At 38.8% G+C, this 22,708-nt stretch overlaps 1 protein-coding gene across 18 annotated transcripts in view; it reads left to right on the top strand.

The window, feature by feature from the left end:
* Positions 1 to 22,708, top strand: part of tenm2 (teneurin transmembrane protein 2) — a 1,150,537-nt gene that overhangs the window by 1,038,520 nt on the left and 89,309 nt on the right. For all 18 annotated transcript variants that reach the window (XM_062973910.1, XM_062973906.1, XM_062973905.1 and 15 more), the window contains one exon: positions 6,170 to 6,316. In XM_062973910.1, coding sequence (XP_062829980.1) covers positions 6,170 to 6,316 — 147 coding nt within the window. The remainder of the gene's footprint in view (positions 1 to 6,169; positions 6,317 to 22,708) is intronic.

Below are 22,708 nucleotides of genomic sequence, written 5' to 3'. Positions count from 1 at the left end.
AACAGGACACATGCAAGCATAAACACACACAACAACCACTTTTGTTGATGTAAATAATTAGACCACATTGTGGTTTATCTGTATGATTCTTTCATGTAATATATATATATATATATATTCTGGAATACAATGTCTATCTTTGGAAGGCCACAAATGGAGTGAACTTTGTTGTTGTGGTGCAGTGTTTCCTAGCAACATCATGCCCATTATAGTCTTCCTTCCTTCTTTCCTTCCTTCTTCAAGCTAAAAGCAAAGTCATGTCCATTAATTCCCAGCTGCAGTGAAAACTTCTCAGAGATTTCGCTGGCTTCCTACTGTTCATGTTTTCATCTTGCTCGGATGTTCTGGAGGGAAAAATCCCTGTCCTACTGTGATCTGTTTATCTCCCTCCAATTTCCTCTGAACAACCAACACCGAATGTGTGTGTTCACAATTAATGTTCATTTTACATTTAAAATGAATCAGGTGTCCTACAGCATGATGCTTCCCTCGATACAATACCAGTATAGTTGCTCAAACAGCATGCCTGACATGCCAAGGCGGTAAAATAAAATATTATCATGATGTAGCCGAGACACTGCAAAATGCTTTTATTCTTTTGTGTCTCTGTAATGTGAATACTTCCTTCTCAGTCTGTGAACAATGTGAACTATACAGGATGATTTATGTGTGATAGATAGGCACTTTTAATGTTTGTTGATTTGTGATAGTTCTTATCTGTTTCAACATGAATCGGGTAGTCAACATTTGTAAGCATTGTACCGTTGTCAGCAAAGATGAAGAACGTGAGTCTGTGAAGGAAGAATTTCCTTTCAGTTTGTCACCTTAAAAATATAGTGCCATTAGATTGGAGATCCTTAGGTACCACAGTACCTAAAGAAAAGTAAAACTTTTGTTCCAGTTAATTTTTTACAATAATGTATTATTTTTAAAAGTTTGGACATAGGGAAAGGTGAAACTGTTTTTCTCATTCCCATCTCCTGTGGGATGAAGTGGCTGGAGAGAGTGCGCGCCGCCATTTCCAATGACGTCTCTTGGAAACTAGGCAAGTGGGGTTTATATATCTGTGAAATGTCCTTGAGGCAAGTGTGAATGTTGTAAGTGGCCACCTTGATTAGCACTGAATGGCTTTGCAACTTCAAAGCCTGTCTGCTTCCTGCCTGGGGGAATCCATTGTTGGAAGGTGTTAGCAGGCCCTGATTGTTTCATGTCTGGAATTCTTCTGTTTTCTGAGTGGTGTTCAGGGCATCCCTTCCTCTGATCTGCATAGGTCATACTTCCTCCAGGACTGAGCTGGGAAGCTGTAATGATCCATTAACCTAATTCCAGGGCTTAAATGGGCCAATGAGTGTGTGTGAGAAAAACAAAGGAAGATGTACTTTTCTCCTGAAATGGAGGGCTGTTACAAGATTTTCAACACTTTTATTTCCAAATGGTCCCTTTATTTGTAGTCAAAGGCTTTCATGGCCAGAATCACTGGGTTGCTGTGAGTTTTCCGGGCTGTCTGGCCATATTCCAGAAGCATCCCATCCTGTTGTTTCTCCCACATACAGAGGTTGTGAGGTCTCTTGGAAACTAGGCAAGTGGGGTTTATATATCTGTGGAATGTCCTTGAGGCAAGTGTGAATGTTGTAAGTGGCCACCTTGATTAGCATTGAATGGCTTTGCAACTTTAAAGCCTGTCTACTTCCTGCCTGGGGGAATCCATTGTTTGGAGGTGATAGCTGGCCCTGATTGTTTCCTGTCTGGAATTCCTCTGTTTTCTGAGTGGTGTTCTTTATTTACTGTCCTGATTTTAGAGTTTTTTTAATACCGGGGGCCAGATTCCCTTTTGGTGGCCTTTTAATTGTGGATTATCTGCCTTGATATTCTGGGTTATATGGCTGTGTGGAAGGACCCTCATTGCTTTTCCACACAGCCATATAATCCAGAATATCAAAGCAGAATAACCCACAATATCTGCTTTGAACTGGGTTATCTGAGTCCACACTGCCCTATAGCCCAATTCAATGTTTTGTGCTAAATTCGCAAATATAGTAATTCCTACATAACATTACCATGTATTGAACTGCTTTTTCTGTCAATTTGTTGTAAAACATGATGTTTTGGAGCTTAATTTGTAAAATCATAATGTAATTTGATGTTTAATAGGCTTTTCCTTATCCCTCCTTATTATCCAACATTTTCACTTATCCAACGCTTTTCATAGAATCATAGAATAGTAGAGTTGGAAGAGACCTCATGGGCCATCCAGTCCAACCCCCTGCCAAGAAGCAGGAAATCGCATTCAAAGCACCCCCGACAGATGGCCATCCAGCCTCTGCTTAAAAACCTCCAAAGAAGGAGCCTCCACCACAGTTCCACTGCCGAACAGCCCTCACTGTGAGGAAGTTCTTACTGATGTTCAGGTGGAATCTCCTTTCCTGTAGTTTGAAGTCATTGTTCCGTGTCCTAGTCTGCAGGGCAGCAGAAAACAAGCTTGCTCCCTCCTCCCTATGACTTCCCCTCACTGACACATGTGAGTCTGACACTCACATATTTGTACATGGCTATCATGTCTCCTCTCAGCCTTCTCTTCTGCAGGCTAAACATGCCCAGTTCTTTAAGCCTCTCCTCATAGGGCTTGTTCTCCAGACCTTTGATCATTTTAGTTGCCCTCCTCTGGACGCATTCCAGCTTGTCAACATCTCCCTTCAACTGTGGTGCCCAGAATTGGACACAGTATTCCAGGTGTGGTCTGACCAAGGCAGAATAGAGGGGGAGCATGACTTCCCTGGATCTAGACACTATACCCCTATTGATGCAGGCCAAAATCCCATTGGCTTTCTTAACAGCCGCATCACATTGCTGGCTCATGTTTAACTTGTTGTCCAGAAGGACTCCAAGATCTTTTGCTTTTATTTTTCAGTGATTGGTTTGGGGGAAGGGTAAAATTCTGTTCGCTTACACTTGAAAATTATCTAGGGCCGGCCCTGCTCCAAAGCACATTTGCCTGCTGCCTGCATCTCCCGTCTCCCAACTTTAGGACGAGGTGAGGCCCTGTCCTGATGCTGGCAGAAGGGAGAGGCAGACAGGAGCTGAGGGAGCTCCAAAGTGTCAGCCTCCTCCCAGCATAAGGATGGGACAAGCAGCTCCGTCGTTATGCTAGGAAAAAAGCCAGAGGGTGATCTGGCCCCACCCCTCCTGCCCCATCCCCTCCTGGCCTCACCCCACCCCAGCCCCGCCTCCTCCTAGGCCTGCCCCACTTCCAACCCTACCTCCTCCCGGACCCACCCTGCCCCCCAACCCCACCTGCTCCTTGGCCCAATCTGCCCTCCCTCCTGGCCCAGCCCTCCATCCCAGCCTGGCCCTCCTGGCCAGGCCCAGCATGCAGCCCCAGGGCAAAAGAGTTTGCCCATGTCTGCCTTATGGGTATTCTTGGGGCAGAGGCTCTTCGTTTATTTATTTATTATTTATTTACAGCATTTATATTCCGCCCTTCTCACCCCGAAGGGGACTCAGGGCGGATCACATTACACATATAGGCAAACATTCAATGTCTTTTAACATAGAACAAAGACAAGACAAACATAGGCTCCGAGCGGGCCTCGAACTCATGACCTCCTGGTCAGAGTGATTAATTGCAGCTGGCTTGCTCTCCAGCCTGCGCCACAGCCCGAGCCCATTCGTTTCAATAGGGTTTGCTATTATCTTCAGCTTCACATAGTCCCATGGATCCTGGAGTTGTTCTGTGCTGTGTTTTATATATGACAAGTAGAAGTAAAGCCTGTTTTCTATATCATCTATGGAAGAATTCAAGATGGCATAAGGCAACTATCTTGTCCTTTTATTTTTTATTAGATAAGTATTTCCCTTACTGGGTTATTCCAGAGACGGTACTGGAAAATATTGGCCCTTTGCAGTTGATCAGTGTTGTTGCTACTTCTACTTTCCAAAAAAAAAAAAAGGGGGGGGGTCATATGTTTACCAGAAAAGGCCTGCCGCCTTCTTCCATTTTTTCCACCTCTGAGAAAAAGTTGTTTTCTTCCTTTCTCTTTGTTTTAATGAGCAAGAAGAAGTTCTGTTGTCTCTGCTGAGACTCTTTACCTTCAGGAAACTGACTGGCAAGGCTATCCTATTATCCTTGCATAATATGATTTTATGCACAACATTTCACTTTATGCCTTTGACAATATTTACAGATAATTTAGTCAGAGGTATCATCTGAGATTGATAGCTTTCATATCATACTGCATGCCAGACTGATGTGAGGTCATGAATAAGTAGCAAGTGTGTTTAAAAGTGCTAAGCAAAAGACATACAGCAGAGGAAATGTCTTTTAATCATGTCAAACTTTGAGTGACATGTGTGATTTAGCTGAAGACTAAAATATATACACTCTCCACATTTGAGCGTCTAACTATAACCAAAATTAATGTATTGTCGACCAAATAAGAATTCTGTCTCCCCATGAAATTTACGTGACTTTCTAGCATCACAGTAACTGAAGTCTTCAAATGAATATTAATACAGTTTAGGCAACCAAAATGAGAGGGGAGGGAAAGTTGACAAGGTAATGTGAACACAACCAATGTAAGAGTCCTGGGTGTGAATGTTTTTTGGTGTCTTACTCTCTACAGTACTAGAAATTTGGGGACTGAAGGAAAATTTCATGTGAGGTGCAGTATTCTTATTTTACTAGCCACAGCTCCATCCCCAAATGTGGGCAGTATATTTATTTTAATCCCATGAAGAAGCAATGCCCTCATTCCCACACCCACATTTTAACTAACTAAAGCCCTGTCCAAATTCAGTTTACATCCAACTCTAGCCACCTATTTGTCATTTGTACAATGATACAGCTTTTCTTTGGAGCACAACACTACAACTGATGTGCGTATGTCATGAGGTCTGTGCATCACTACAAGAAATGACTGCCCTCTGCTAAAGCAAACACTATACTCCCCCAGAGTTTCTGCACACAAATTATGCAACCAGAACATGACCTCTGGATGCTTTGTGTGCAATTTGTGGAAGGCATTTCAGCAAGTAGAGTCCTTTACCTCCCTTCATTTTAATACAAGGAAGTCAGTTTTATCACTTTCAAGCTGGCACCCTGCTAGTGATGTGTGTGGGTAGGTGGAGCAACAAAGGGTTATTTTCCTGCCCTTGTGCTCCATGCAATAACCCACTCTTCTCCCAGGCAGCTGTCAAGGGAAAGCAGGAGGAAGAGGCATTTGAGACCATGAAGATGTGACTGCTCAGATCTTCCAGGCAAAAGAAATCTAGTGCACTCAAGCTGAGTCCTCCCACAACCACATGATCTGAATCACGCGCGCACACACTCACACATACTTCTCTAAGCAGCTGCCGCTTTTCCTGGGACTTGACAGCTACTGGGGGAAAAGTCATAGAATAGTGCAGGCAGAGCTAAAGTCATATGTGGGTTCTCAACCTTACTCTAACATAGATATGCTTACTCCAGAACAGTTTATTCGACTGACTATTGAAGAGTCCAGTCTTTGTTTAAGAATTGTTGTGTGAAATGTATGTGTTATTTATCACTTTATCCAAGAGTGAAATTAGTTGGAATTCATACACTCCCAGCCTGGGAGGAAGGCAATGGCAAGAAAACCCTGTGATAGGGTTACCATTGGGTCACCATTATTTGGAAATGACTTGAAGGCACACAGCAAAAAAGGAAAACAGCCTTTAATCATTAGGAGCCTTTAAATCATCTGTTCTGTTTTTAAGGGGATTTACCTGAGAGAGGATATAACATTAAGTAGAAGAAGCAAAGCATTCATTCTTCTTTCTGTTACTGTATTTTGTACTAAACACAAATCCATTTCTCACTTGTGGCTTTATTTCAGAATTCAGGATGCTCACATCCTCAAAATAAGGTAGAAACTTTAATTTGGCCTTGCTATTAAAATAGAGCCTAAAGATACTTGTTTTGTTTTGACAGCGAAAGCTACCCATAATTTTCATGCCTTATTTGCCTTTGGCCTCCCACCTCTTGCAGTCCTCCTTTACGCCAAAAGATGCTCCTTGCACCGGCACGCATGTCCAATCCTGCCCACCGGCTGTCTTTTTGGGTGCACAGTAACAATGTCTAACGAGCCTCGCGCGTCGAATCTTGGTGCAAATCTGTATTTCTTGTACTTATCTTCTTCATTTCTTCAACCAGATGGCTGCCCCGATTTGTGCAATGGCAATGGGAGATGCACACTCGGTCAGAACAGCTGGCAGTGTGTCTGCCAGACCGGCTGGAGAGGGCCTGGATGCAATGTTGCTATGGAAACCTCCTGTGCCGATAACAAGGATAATGAGGGAGGTGAGCAAAAGTCTTCCAATTCCCAGCCCCCGAAGAACAGAGGGTTATGCACGCTTCGTCATGAGTCATTTTACTAGAGAAAGACCCTCTCTCCTGTTATTGTCAAGTGTTGTTGTTAGGTTTCCTTTGAAACAAATGAAACAGAGAACTCGGTGTTCTTGTTGGACAAATGATGTGACCCGAAAGACTTCTTTTTTTTTAACACTGTAGGGCTTGCTTCCTCTCTCTGGGTGAAACTCAGAGTTTCCTGTTGGAGTTTACAATTGGGATTTACATGGTTTGCAGTTTACATGGTTTGTTCCTTTCAGATGTCCCTCAATGACCTAAGATTTCAGAAGTGTCTGCACATATTTCAACTTATTCATCAGATAATTACGGAGGATGTTTGGAGGATATTGTTATGGGCAATGACATTAATATCATACACACAGAAAGCATGATATATCTTATATTCTACAGTGTGCAGATGCAGATGGTGTTTAAATAGGATTGGATATGAATGTGATCATTTAAGTGGTTGAAACATGAAACCTTAGTCATGTTCTTTTCATGAATATTTTTTTGGGAACATATAGGGGTTCTCACCATACTAATACATTTTGTCCTTAGGATTCATGCATGCTGCCAAAGAAGAAGCTAGGGAGTGAATAAATCATAACTGTCACAATATCATCTCCACTGTCAGGCCCCACTTCTGCCAGAACCATTTACTGAGAATACATATCTATTCATCCTGTGAAAATATATTTCCATCTGTCAATTCTTCTGTCCAGTTTATAGTTCTGTTTTCCTCTTTTCTCCTTTCACTCTTCCTCCTGCTAATTCATTCACACAGGGTCCTCAGGCAAGCATTCATCCCCAGATAATTTAATATTTCACAAAGAAGCACCAATATAGAATATTCCATTTTGCTTAGATAATAAAGCCTCAAAACAAACATTTGAAAGCCACAATTTCTCTCTGGTCATAGTTTTTCCCAAGGCGTTCCTGTGGAATTTGCTTCCACTTTCTCATTTATTTCTTTATTTATTTATTTGAAACCTCAATCTAAATCTATCAGTACCCAAGAGGCCAACCTCAAAATTCATAATAAAACCAAAGATGCTCCTAAAATAGTAAGCAAAAAGTTACTCCTGGACAGCACAAACACATTCTTGCATCCACGTTATTTAAACAAATTTCTGTTACATCTTAGGAAAAAGATAATATTTGTCCACATACCTGTCCCATAGCTTTTCAGATGCTTGTATTAAATATTAACTTATGTTTTTCATCTAAACTGAAAATTCTGACAGCTGAGATAAGTTTTTAAAGTATGTCAGCTTAAATATGCAGCCTTCTTATGCACAGCCCATATGATAAATCTGAAGGCCATAAAGAAATATGGTTTCAAAACCTGACAATGGTTTCCCTTCATAAAACAAAATATGGAATATGACCCTTTTTAAAAGTTTATCTCACTCCAAAATTATGATGAATTGTTTTTTTAAAAAAAAATCCCTGTTACCGAAGGCAGCTGAAAGCAAGCTATTAATACAAATAAACTCATAGCAAATATTGACTGTAATCATGCTTATACATGTTAGAACGTAAATGAGAGGGCTTCCAGCAACAAGAAAAATTGCAACCCAACAAATAATAATGCTGCAATAATTGGGCCTAATGTGCCGTAAAAGTAGGGATGGGGTAAGAAATTATGTCATTATATTGAAAAGTAACCATGTTGAAGTGGCATCAACATGGAAACCAACTCAAAACAATTCTGATTGACAATAGATTAGGGTTTCAAGTGCTCATGGACATGTGAAGGAGGCAAATAAATCTCATCTACCAGAGTCAGTAAGAAATGATGTTTCTGACTTTTGATGATCCTAAGGCAAACCTATCACATAGTTTTCTAAGGCTGAGAGTGTATAAATCCCTCATGGGGTGAGAATGGTGGAGTATAAATGAAGCAAATAATAATAAATAATAATATCACTTGCTAAGTAGGGAATTGAACTCTGGTCTCCAGGGTTGTAGTTCAGCAATCAAGCTACTGGCTGTTTAACTGTTGATACCCATTTATTAATGATGCTAATCAAAACAACAATTATATATCATACCAGGACGCAGGGTAACTTGGTGATAGGAATTGTGCATAAAAATGGTCCCAAAAAGTGTACATCAATCACACTAATGATGTTTTAGGATATTTCCATCCTATACCATTTCAATTTGAAATACAGTCTGTTCTGTTGTGTTAATTGTTGATTACTGCTTTACAAATTTGTAATGGTTTAAACAGATATTAGAACATACATGTCATTAAAAATCACAAAATGGCAGCCAGCTAAAATGTATCTGGAACCCAAACAAAGAATTTTATACAATCTGTCATGAAACAACACATTAAATAATGTGTTATTTGGTGTATAAATCAGCTTTCTCTGACCCTGTGATACTGAGAAACCGGATGTTTAAAAATTCAGAAGAGTTGCCAAAACCATCATATTGCAACATTGAAAATTATACATAATATCAGAATCAGAACAACAATAAAAGGTTTCCATCCATGAAAAAAGCACCTGTTGCTACCACCAAACAATTACCAGTTGTTGTTTTTATATCTGCCATTACATCAGCTTATTAAATATTTTATTGAAGTAGAGACAAAATAAAAATCAGCTGCTTGATTCCTTAATTTTTGATAGAATCAGATCCACCCTCTTATGTCTCTCATCATGTAGTTTCTCTTTGCAGACAGCATGATAAATGCAAAATAATGCTGAGAGTTATAGTCCAAAATGTAGAGAGGTTGAGATGAGCAGGATTAGATATTACTGTACACCACCATAAGCATTTTATTTGAATGTGCCAATGTAGTTCTTCAGTTCAGTAATTGCTTTTGTTTTTAGTTTACTTTCAGTTCCTGAGAGCCAGTCTCACCCCTTACTCTAAGAATGAGTGCTATGCATAAAACAAATGACAGGCCTAAAAATATCACAGAGTAATGAAATTGAGCACAGGCTAATGGATATAGAAAGTAATAATGTAAACACACCTTTGTTGTATTTGTTCCATGTATCAGGGAAGAATCTTGCCAAACATTTTCAATAATTAGTACATCTAAGCAAAACAATTGGAAATGGGGGTATTATCGTGATGGAAAAATGGCAAAAACTAGTACAGGATCACTCTGACAACAGGGAAAAAAGAACATTACAAACAGATGTCTCAAAAGTATCGAATGTATTCTACTAAGAAGTCTTGCCTTCCGCTGTTTCCCACATACAAATGAAAAAATTTAAATCCGCCATTCCCTTTGCTTCATTAAATACCATTGTTTGTTTTTGTTCTAGCAAAATTTGGTGGGACTTCTTCACAAGGGGAGAGGCATAGAAATATTCCAGTTTCCATAACATAGCTTAACCTTTCCATTTGTCCTGTCTGCTGTGACAGCCCCAATCTACTGAATTTGCATTACACTGGCCCCTCACTCATTTGTTCCCATAGCGTCTTTTTGCCCGTATGCAATGGACTTGTTAACACATTTTCCTGCCTTCTTCTTTACCTTAAGACATTTTTATATGGTAGCACCACATTGTGTCCTTAATCAGATTTCTTCACAGTCATATAGCTGTTGGCAATTATTTTTAGTGGGGAAATCATGATAATATTGTACTTTTACGATGAGCAAGATAAAATTAAACATTTAAAGAAAGTGAAGAACTGCTTACTAGATCATCTCTCTGTTTATTTGAAGGACGGGCAGGTGATTTCTCTGTTTGTATTTCCTTCTTTTTATTCTGTTCATGTGCTGCAATCTTAATGAAGAAAATGAGTTTACAATTTCGGGGGCTTTTGGAATGCCATATACAACTATAAGGATCACAATTTAATAGAAACCGTTCCCCCCCCCCCAAAAAAAAAAACATGATACGATGTTCAGCATTATAGGAGGCATACATCAGATCAAAGAGGGGGAAAATGTCAAATAAGGGTACAGAAATCACAACCAGTACATTTACAGATTACATTATAAACTCTCAGCATGTTATCCCCATGTTTCAATCTCTAAATATACTGTAATTATTACTAGTTTGTATTTGCTCTACTACTGTTCTTAATCATAGGAATGTAGTAGAAATGTCTTTCAAATGCTAGTATTTTTGTTTTTCTTTCTCAGCAAAAATGGAATACCTTTCTATAAAAGACAGAATGGCCAGGAGGAGACTTGTTAACAGGAAAACTTATATGTGTTTAAGGAGATCCTTATGTCCAAACTTGCAGAATTAATATCCAGATTTTTCTTCAACTGAAATATATAAAAAGGCAATGGTTTTTTTTAAAAAAAAAAAATACTTTACAAAGGAAGCTGCCTAATTAAAAGATAGATTTTCCTGAGGCAACTCCCTGTTAAAGCCTTTCATTCCAGAATACTTTTTTTGGTTTTAAGAAAATGTTTGAAGTCCATTAATTTACTCTTTGCAGCATCCTTTAAAATTTAATCCCTTTTCTAATCAAGCCCTCAGTAGTTTAAACAAGTGTTAAGTATCTTTGCTGGGGATTATGAACAGTTATTCAAGATTATATGACAAATCTAATGCTCATAGGATTGTGATTAAAATCTGTAAATCTCCCAAAATGGCACATATAACCATTTAAACACTATAAATTTAATTTGAGAAGTTAAAAAGTATTTGGAAACAAGATTTCAGAGGATAACAAAAGGTTAAAAGTCATTTTCAAGTACAGATTTTTCTGGATTTCTAATTTTAGGGGTAATGTCAAATTGCTTACAAATGTGACTTCTGAGATAAAACTCCCAAACCTTGTCTCAGTAGTAATTAAGCTTTTTTTTCAATATTAAAAACTCTGTAGTCTTACTCTCAGTAGTCTCCCAAACTCTGTAGCCATAGTCTCTGAAGTCTCCCCAAACTCTGAAATATCTTGGAAGAAACAATTGTTATGGACAGGGAGATTTTTTTCATTACTCTTTTTTTTAAAAAAAAATGAAAAATCAGGTTACAGTGCCATTGGAGCTATTGTGATGTAGTGGTTTCAGCTTTGGATTACAACTCTGGAGACCAGGGTAAAATTACCTGCTGAGCCATGAAACCCACAGGGTGGCCTTGGGCAAGACACATACGTACTATCAGCCTCATAGGAAATCTTGCCAAGAAACCCCTGTGATGGGTTTGGGAATGACTTAAAGGTGCACAGCATCAGTATCAGAATATTAGGACATGTTAAGCATCCCTTATCCAGGATTTGAAATCCTCCAAAATTAGAAATTGTCCATATGAATGGTTGAGAGAGTGACATTTTTGTTTTCTGATGGTTCAATGTCCTGAAACTTTGTTTCATGAACAAAATCATTACAAATATTGTATAAAATTACCTTTAGGTAATGTGTATAAGCTGTTCAATCAACAATTTATTACGGTCTATTACCAGCATATATAAGAATGGGCACAGGCGCCCGAAAAAGGGGAATCGCAGTTCCCATAATGGTCAAATAAAAGGGCAGGCTAAAAACATGTTATAAGAGAAACAGATTAAAAACAGACTATGCTTATAGTTTAAAGGGCAGGGGTGGCTAATAGTAGGTATCAAACCACTGGGAGGCTCTAAAGGGGGATAGAGGGGGCATTTGCAGCATTTCAGTTATAATAAATAGCTCTGGCTGTATTCCCGGTAGATAGCTGCCCTGCGGGGTCAGTCATTGTCCGTCTGGTTTTAATTGCTGCCGTATATAAGCTGTTTATAAAGCACAAATGAATTGAGTTTAGTCCTGGATTCCATCTCAAGGATATCTCATTATGTACATATATGAAAATATACCTAGAATACAGGCATTCCACAATTTTAAAAAATCCAAACTCTAAAACACTTTTTGTCCCAAGCATTTCTGATAAGAGATACTCAACGTAATTCCGATATCCCAGTATTAAATGAGACTTCACATTCATCTTCTTGTATCTTTTCAGTATTTTGGGCTTCAACAGTCACCTGTGCCTTAGCCATTGCAAATATTCTTTATTGACCCCCTTTTAAAATTTCATCAGCATTTCAAAATCACTCTTGCAGAACAAAGAAGTCTTATCATATCTTTGGAGACTTGGGTGTAGTGTATTTCCACTCTGTGCATAGCCTATTTCCCATTCCTCCCAGTCTGTACATGCACTCTCATGTATACTATTTAAAAAACTTCTTCTATAAACTTCAAATAGTTTTGCAATTTTATTGCTAAAAGCAGTGTCCAGCTAACTTACAAAACCATACAAAGATTAAAATGAACCAGTGAATTAAAATGTTTCAGAATTCAGAAAGAGCTAGAACCTGAAACCAATAGTTAATAGTTAAGCATATAGAAACAAAACCTGTCTAAATATCTGCCATTTTAGGGTTGAACAGTTAGGGCTCTCTGTGGAGGAGCCTTGAAAAATAAAATATCATAGTGTCTCTATTATTCCATAAAAACATTAAACTCCTTAGAGAAGGCCCTTGCATTTAAATAGAAATACCGCTAGTTGGGGCCATTCCCTGACTTAAAAAAAAAAGAGGGAAGGAGAAAAGAAGTTAGTAAGTTTGTGAAAGTAGGAAAATCTTGGATATTGTCAATTAATTGTAAGTTAGTTTCAATCTGCTAAGGGTCTGTTGTTATTGTTGTTACTGTTGCGGCCCAGTCTGGGATTCAAAATGATTTGCCACCGTTGATACAAACTGAGTTAAAAATTAACAAAATGCAAGCTAAACATGGAATTAAAATATAAAAAAATTGAAACCTGTTAAAACCACACATTATTTAAAAAGGAAACAGAATATTCAGCACATTATGCAAGACTTGCTAAAATAAACTAGTATTTCTGTGCCTGTGGAGACAGAGCAAGCTGGATACCTTTCTTTTCACTTGCCTGCTAAAAGACTCAGCAGCCAGTCAGTTGCCAAAAACCCATGCTAGTAAACAGATTTATGTGTGCTTTATTCTCTGGGTTGGAAAGCAAAGACATTTAGATATGCCAGGGGTAGGCAAACTGGTGTTCACAGATGTTTTGGACAATAATTCCATCAGCTCCATCTGACCTAGCCAGTGAATAGGAAGAGAATGGAGTTGAAAGCTAAAGCATCTGGAAAGCACTGAGTTATCATCTTCTGAAGCAGATGCACTGCTCATTTATTTTCTTAGTCTAAATCAGTGGTTCTCAACCTAAGGTCCCCAGAGGTTTTTGGCCTTCAGCTCCCAGAAATCCTAACAGGTAGTAAGGTAAAGGTGAAGGTTTCTCCTGATGTTAAGTCCAGTCATGTCTGACTCTGGGGGTTGGTGCTCATCTCCATTTCTAAGCCGAAGAGCCGGCGTTGTCCATAGACACCTCCAAGGTCATGTGGCCGGCATGACTGCATGGAGCGCCGTTACCTTCCCGCTGGAGCAGTACCTATTTATCTACTCACATTAGCATGCTTTCGAACTGCTAGGTTGGCAGGAGCTGGGGCTAACAGCGGGCGCTCACTCTGCTCTTGGGATTTGAACCTGGGACCTTTTGGTCAGTGCTTTAACACACTTCGCCATCGGGGTTCCTAACAGCTAGTAAACTAGCTGGGATTTCTGGGAGTTGTAGGCCAAATACATCTGGTTGAGAACCACTGCTCTAAATGCTAATGAAACATTCTGACCAAGTAATTCCTGGGTTTCCCCCATTTTCCTCTTCTAATTTTTCTCAAATTAATAATTGAAGGCAAAATATTTTATTGAACATTGTTGGAAGCTCCTCACAGAGAGCAATACGAGAAAGATGATGTGTATAATGTGAATACACATAGACTACTTCACATTGTTGTATGGATTTGCCCAGTACAGTAGAGTCTCACTTATCCAAGCTTCTGGATTATCCAAGCCATTTTTATAGTCAATGTTTTCAATATATAGTGATATTTTGGTGCTAAATTCGTAACTACAGTAATTACAACATAACATTACTGCGTATTGAACTACTTTTTCTGTCAAATTTGTTGTATAACATGATGTTTTGGTGCTTAATTTGTAAAATTATAATGTAATTTGATGTTTAATAGGCTTTTCCTTAATCCCTCCTTATTATCCGAGATATTCACTTATCCAAGTTTCTGCCGGCCCGTTTAGCTTGGATAAGTGAGACTCTACTGTATGTGCACCTCACCAGAAGCTAGTCTTGTATAGAAGCAGATATTTTTTTCCATGGCTGAGAGAAGAAAGGGGAGGAGAACATATGGACAGTCCTCCACAATTGCAGCGGGTAACAACACAGGACTCCCATTAAAGTGAAAAATTGTAAATTGATGTTTGTTTTACCTGAGTGAATATCTCTCTATGACCTTCTCAATCTTCCAGCACAGCCCTATGGTCAACTTCTGCTGGAAGCTGGTTATAGAATCATATTGAAGGATCTCTCTAGAAACCTTTACGTCCTGCAGCATGACTGGCGAAAGTTGACCATTGTCATACTGGAGAACCAAGAGATTCCTAAGGAACATTTTTCATCTAATCTATGAATAATCAAATCCACAAAAGTCAAAACTGCAAATGTGGGAAGATGACTGTAGTGGTGTGCATTCGCGTAAAAGCTTATCTCATTTCATTTTCAGCTTTTGTTGTGGGGCCTGATCAGTTTTCGGAAAGTCTCCTGAAATGGAAGGGTTGTTTTTGATTGTTTTGTTTCGCGGGGCCTAAAATTGGTCCATGATGGGGGGAGGACGTCCCACCCACTGGCTCTCCTTCCTGAGGTGTTCAGCTGCCTGACAGGCACTTCACTTCTTCTCTTCGTCCTCCTCCTTCCCTCCCTCACGCCCACAATGTCCCACATTAACTCATGGGAGTCATGGCCAGGCAGCCCCACATCCAGACCTCACCAAGCAAGCAGGAAGGAACCACTGTCCCTCTCTCCTTTCAACTTGGAAAGTGTAGTGGGCAGCAGGGCATGTGTGACTGTGCAGGTGCTCAGCTGCAGGCAGGTACTGAGAAGTGTGCACAAGCTTTCCAGGCCTGCCTGCACACTCCACACCATACAAGAACTCTCCCTGGAAAGAAAGTGGGGCGCAGGCAGGCCTGGAAAGTGCACACTCACCTCTCAGTGCCTGCCTGCCTGCACCCAAGTGCTGGCACAGTAACATACCCCCCCCCCCCCAACACACACACACACCTGGAAAGGAGAGATAGGAAGTGGTTCCTTTCGCCCTTATGCTGAGGTCCAGATGTAGAATTGCCTGGCCATGATTCCTGTGAGTGAATGCAGGGCATTGTGGGTGCGAGGGAGGGAGGAGGAGAAAGAGAAGAAGCGTGCACGCATGAAATTTCAGCTCCACAAGAAAGCAGGCTTTCATGTTGAACTGGGTTTCGCGTGGGGAGGGGGGCTTTCTGTTTCGCGCTTCCGAATAAGCGGAAGACATGAAAGACACGGAAGAAACAATAAGAACGAAGTTGTTGAAGGCTTTCATGGCCGGGATCACAGGGTTGTTGTATGTTTTCCAGGCTGTATGGCCATGTTCTAAAAGTGTTCTCTCCTGACGTTTCGCGTACATCTATGGCAGGCATCCTCAGAGGTTGTGAGGTATGGAGAAACTAAGCAAGGAAGGTTTATATATATCTGTGGAAAGTCCAGGGTGAGAGAAAAACTCTTTGTCAGTTAGAGGCCAGTGTGAATGTTGTAGTAATCACCTTAATTAGCATTGAATAGCTTCATCTCCTGGCTTCTTCCTGCCTGGGGGCATCCTTTGTTCAGAGTCGTTAGCTGCTCCTGGTTGTCTGGAACTCCTCTGTTTTCAGAGTGTTGCTTCTTATTTACTTTTCTGAGTTTTGAGTTTTTTAATACTGGTAGCCAGATTTTGTTCATTTTCATGGTTTCCTCCTTTCTGTTGAAGTTGTCCACATGCTTGTGAATTTCAATGGCTTCTCTGTGTAGTCTGACATGATAGTTGAAGTGGTTGTTTAAGGTGATTAACTACAACATTCACACTGGCCTCTAACTGACAAAGAGTTCTTCTCTCACCCTGGACTTTCCACAGATATATATAAACCTTCCTTGCTTAGTTTCTCCATACCTCACAACCTCTGAGGATGCCTGCCATAGATGTGGACGAAACATCAGGAGAGAATACTTCTAGAACATGACCATACAGCCTGGAAAACATACAACAACCCAATAAGAATGAAGTTTGCTCACATGTCTAGACTTAAGTAGCATGCCAGAATAGGAAGAGATGATAGTGTGCAATAGTTCCCAGCAGCAACCATGGCAGAGAAGAAAGAGAAGTAAGAACAATTATGGAAGTAGGGGGAAGAAATCACATGCCCACCAGAGTCCCACAAATATTTCTTGAATTCCTAGCTCCAAGTGGCCCTTGGATTATAGAAGGGGTGACATGGGGGAAAAATTTGTGTAGCACAAGCAATTTTACAAGTGACACCTGTCACAGTTTTTTCATTCCAAGAGCCTTTTGGAATAAACCATCCAAGAAATGGCCTCTACTTTGGGCATGGACATGCAAGGAAATAGCTGGAGTTACCCACTGGTTTTTGTCAACGTTTGTTTTTCACTTCTGCAAGAAGGTCCTGAATAGACTCTTTCATGGTACAGTCCATTTCATGAGTAGTTTTGAAATGGCAGACAAAGGTTTGAGGTAATGAGACAAAGAGAGTTCCGGTGGCTGTAGAAAAAAAGACGTTTATTCTCAGTGGTCAGAGAGAATAAGCAATAAGAAAAGGACCTTCTCCTGTAATCAGGAAAGCGAAGGTACAGAACAAAGAAACACAGGTCCTTATATACTATTTTTGCCTTCATCTATCTACGTCATTTAGGCATTATCCATCACCAATTAGTGTCAAAAAAAGTCTTACTTTGCACTTTACTAAAAGCTATTTTTGCATTTTCCTAAAATATAGACTATTCAAGACCTCCGACCCTCCATTAGGCTTTATCTAAGGAATTCCCATCTAAGCTGTCAGGGAATTCCCCCCTACCTTAGCTTGTCAGAGAGTCATTAGCACTCCTATATGGCGCCAGGTTCTATCTTGACATCCCAAAAGCCTTAATTTGTCTCTTGTCCATTAGCTTATCTATTCTTGTTGACACTTGACATATGTCTCTGGCACTTAGGGTGAACTTTGGTCTTCTGCTTATGGGGAGATGGTTATTTGCTGAGCAGAGTGTATTTTGGGGCTATTTGCACACAATCTGCTTGTGATTACATTTTTCCTATTCCTATTTCTAATATGATTACATTCAATATATAGCTTCCAATACAAGTATTATATTTTCCCAATACACCTTCATCAGTTTGACACCAGCAAACTTGACATGATGTTCCTGAACTGAACTGAAACAGTAGAGAAAGAAAAGGAAAGGTTTGTGTGACTTCAAATGAAGTTATTAGCTTTAGTTAAAGCATAAAATTCACTTACAGAGCAATATAACTTCTGAGCAGTGTGTTTGACCTATTTATTTACTGGAATGTAATGGTGTGCTTTGAGTTTCTTAGAACAAATCCATATTTAATCTCAAGGGGGAAAATGGTGTGGAGGAAAGAGAAAGATAAAATGGATAATGCCCTGCTGCAATAATTATTTTGGACAAGCTTTGCTTTTATACAATGGTGCATCCCATGATTTGATATTTCATCAGGCTTGTGACATTTAAGATAATACAAGTATTTCATAGCACAAAAGCAAATCATGTAATTTAGCTTGCCTCATCAAGCTTTGCCACAGCAGGGGTCTCAAATTCTGCTCAGACAAAAGATTTATAAGGTTCTCAATACAAATACTCACAATACCTCAGTAGAGAAAAAAAGACACACGTACACACACCCCTGAGCAAATACAATAGGCCTGGTGCTCAAAGTGATCTTCCAAATTGCTACTGTAATAAACAATTGGAATCTGTTACAGATACTTTTAAATATATTAAAAATATGGCAGCAAGCATAGTCATTAAAACTTCATGTACATGTTACAACAAAGCTTTTTTGTCCTTTCAGTCTTAATAAAACTTTATAAAACCATTACTGCCATTACTTTTATTGATTCTAGTAGTGTTGTAAGTTTGAGAAGCAATAACAGAGGACAGAGGCCCAGCATAACATGTGTTAGCAGCTGCAAAAGTTGGCATTGGGCATTTGTAGCCATTTGGGCAAGTTCAGATATTTGTCTCATTTTTTTTAACCCACCAAGAATTGAAGTGCCATAGGATTGTAGTACTCCAAAAGGAGAAAAGAGGAATTATTTCACACTAATAAGATCATAAAGGTAATAGCATTAAGGAGGCATTAGCCTAAATTCTCTTGCTAGTCCTTACTATATCAGACTTATTGAAGGAGTGGGATTTACTTCTGTGTTCATTCACCATTTAATATTTGATTGAATGGGTCTACTTTGGTTTAGAGCTAACCAACAGGAGGCTAGCCACAAAATACTCAAAGATTTCATTGGTCCACTGAATCAATTTGCCCTTCCTGAACAAATACATGTGAATCAAAATGCAGTTATCTTTCATTTTATTTTTTTTTACTTTTTGAAAGATGATGATAAAATCCTAAATAAAGAAAATATATAATGTGTATACATATAAAGATATGTTTTCAGTTAAAAGCATACTCTGTTTATGTTTGTGTGATATATATGTGATAAACTATATATGAAAAATGCATATTTCAGGGGAAATACACACACACAAAATTAAAAATCTAATCAAACTGTTTAGCAGCTCAATATATACAAACAGGGCAGAATGGATGTATTAGTACACACACACACTACACTCAAACAATAGACTCAGTTTTGTCCTCAAGTGCGCTCTTGTTTGCCAGGCAGCTAGAGATAACAGACACTGCTCTCTTTTGAGTGAAAGCATTACACATGTCTGTTGATGCCAGCTATGCTCATGTCTTCATAAGATAAAATAGCCCATGCAATGGGGAGGCAGCAAGGGAGAAAGAATGTCCTCTTCACTCTACTCCATCAAATTATAGTGAATGACATGCTTCAGATTAGCCCAATGAGTTATCCCTAAGCAGTCTATCATTTTGAACATTAGCTGCAAACATCTGGCAAGATTAAGCATCAGAGAGGCATTTATTGTGGCACGTGTAGGTATTAGTACTAATGACACACTATTAAAAGGAAGTTGTAATATTTTACCATGATTTGTATTATCCAGAAGTCTCAGTAAAACAAGAATTCTTCAGTTATGCTGGTTAATTTCATAATTAACCAAGAACAATTAATATAGAAAAGTGATTCTTCTGTAGGGAATGGGATGAAATGTGTTGTCACTTTCCACATCCACATCCTTCTTTCTTGACACACTGGTTGCATTTATCCTAAAAATAAACTAGTGTTCTGTTCTATCCGTAATGTGGAAGTATTCTGTTGTTCATTTCTTCAAGTGGAACGGATAACCAGCAAATTGCCTGACACTGAAAAGTATAGCATTATTCAGACCTCTACTTTGTCCTCTAACAAGCCAAAGCTTGAAGCCAAGATCTATAGTTGTGTTCAAGACCTAGGTTTTTTTAAAACACCAACAAATCAGACCCGTTATTCCTTGACAATAATATAAAATTTGAGGCCAAACAAGCTTAAGGAGTTGTATCTTCAATGTGCCAAAACATATAGGATTACACTTGGTAGACTTTGAAGCATAGCATTTCTAGGTTGTGCGTTTTTATTGCTGAAATAAAATAGGGGAAAGTTTTGTTTGTGTGGTAGTTGTACACAGGGTTGTAGCTGCGGGGGGGGGGGGGGGGAGGGGTTAGGGGTTCACCCCCCCCCCCAAATTTTTCAGTTTTTTAAACCTGGTTTACACATGAATTTTAACTGATTAACCAAATCCTCATGATTATCCACTGAAGTTATCTGTCTTGAGTGTCCACTGAAGTTTATCTGTCTTGAGTATCCACTGAAGTTTATCAATGGAGCCTGATTTCTAAATTATTTTGAGTTATGGAACTACTCTTCATGATTCGCTAAAAAAAGTTTTAACGCCCCCCCCCCCCCCCCAGGGCTATGATCCTGGTTGCACATCATAGCAATGGTTTCTTCATCAGCATAGAGCTATGCTTTCACAGTTTGGGCTGGAGCTTCTCTTTTCTTTCCGAGCTACTGCATGATTCTCATTTGACCATCATAGCCATAATAACCTCTGTAAGACCTTCCCTGAATGTCAGTTGTGCTGCTTACTACTATTACTGTTACTCATATTACTCCTGTATCTCATTCCTCCTTCTCTTCATATTCCTCTTCATCATTATCATCTCTCTTTAATTTCTGGACTAGCTTCAATCATGGTTCCTTCTAATTTAAGGCAGCAAATAACATGAGTGGAGAGTGGAGACTGAAAGTCTTTGACATGTTTCAAGCTTCCAAACTGTGTTTACATAATCAGGAATGATAGATCTGCACTGGACCTCTGTTGCTGTTCCTATAGTAGTTTACTTAGCAATAGTTACGCTTTTTAAAAAGCATATTCTTGCTTTAATTTTGTCACTGCAAGGAAAGGTGGTTACAAAATATGGTTAGGGCTGAATCTTAATTCTGAACTGCATTCTGAACTACTACTAGTTTGAATACTACTACTATTACACAGTTGAGTCTGCAAAACAATGTTAAGCAGAAAATATGTTGCATCTTTAGTTAAGTAACAAATATAATTATCTTCCTCTAGGATTGTTTCTGCTGAAGTCAAAGTCCTGAGGAACCATTATTATATGCAAACAGTGGTATGCACCCAAAGTATTTCCCATGATTTAGGGTGAACACAGGCATGAATTTCCCACTCCGGAGGGACTATACTATGTATGGGACCATTGCTACCATTCATTTCGGATTAAATCCAATTGTTAATCCCATCTACAGTAGATCAATTATATCAATTGCTGAATGGTAAATTGACATGATTACTAATCCTATTACTCAGTAGGTGTAATCCAGTTGGGACTAACAATGGGATTAGCCTATTGTATTCTGCTGAAATGGGATAGTTGAGTGAAGCAGAGTTGCACAAGTAAAAGTCTTTGTTATTTCAGTAATGTTTTATTAGAAAACCTTTACAGCCTACAAAACTACTTTCTAATATCAGCAATACTAATCCCTAGCACAAGAAGATTTTGAAAGGAGGATGTTTCTAAGAGAATACATTTATTCCCTCATATTCCTGTGTAGTTTCCCTTAAGTGTGGGAAAGGCGATATGAGTCAATGCATATGTCCAAATGTATTTGGATTCTGTTAGAAATCTATTAGCCTTTTTTTAAAAAATCAGGACTTATTATACCTAGTACTCACACACCTATATACACATAGTCGTATATGAATTTCTAGTATAGTATATCATATTAATAAGAGTAATTAGGTTTACCAATATTTGTTACAGTGGGTACAAATTTAAATTATGTTAAAACTTTTCAAACTTCATGCTTTAAAATGGTTAAGACCTTTAACAATTTCCTTTTAATTAGTTCACTTGTTTCTTAGAATGTGAGCTTTTCAAGATAGCCAGAAATTCTTTTAATGAAAAATCATGCAAGTGAGATGTGTTTTTTCTCTCTTAAGGAACCAACAAAAGCATGATAATTAACCTTGGGATACCTATATTTTGGTTATTATTCACAGAACTATGTTCTGTAAAACTTTCATTAACTACCCACACTGGCCTCAATCTCATTGCTTACATTCAATATAACAGTAACATCACTATGTACAAATACCAGTTGCAGATATGGATGTGGGCATGTGTTTGAGTTTCAATTTTGAACAATTTGTGTGACAGTAGTCTGCAAAACTTTAGAAATTTCTTCATTATTAAAATAATCCCTTGAAATGCTATTTACAGAGCAACTCTATGCATGCTTTCATGGAAATGATTTCCACTGTATTCTCTGGGTTTAACTACCTAGTACGGAAGGTATTTAGCAGCAACAACAACAACAAAAACAAAAACAACAATGTGTTTACGATTGCTGACATAGACCTTCAAAGAGATTTGTTACTGATACTATTAGAACATGATATTCTTCCAGTTCTAATGGCAAGTGTGTTTTTCAGAAAGTCAGTGGGAAATGACTTCGGTTTCTTTCTCTATTTGCACTTTGAGTATTTTCTCTCCAAGTGTACTTCACATGTACTTTGGAAATCTCCCACCATGTGTCCTGTCACCTATTGTGACAAAGTTGCAGAACAAAAGATATTATGCTAGAGATGAGAAGGATTCCTTTGTACTGCTGAAACATGTAGGTTATGTGAATGCATAAACATTAGCAAGCCTTATAGTGACATACAAGGGTATCTCTGCTGTGCATTTTTGTGGACAATTAATCATGGAACCTATAGTGTACTATCCATATGAGTAGTGTGTGCGTGTTTTCCAAAATATAGATACTCCAAA

This window comes from Anolis carolinensis, chromosome 2, assembly GCF_035594765.1.
Source record: "Anolis carolinensis isolate JA03-04 chromosome 2, rAnoCar3.1.pri, whole genome shotgun sequence".
Taxonomy (NCBI): Eukaryota; Metazoa; Chordata; class Lepidosauria; order Squamata; family Dactyloidae; genus Anolis; species Anolis carolinensis.
Note: the sequence above shows the minus strand (reverse complement) of the source record. Positions and strands in the feature narration are given on the sequence as shown.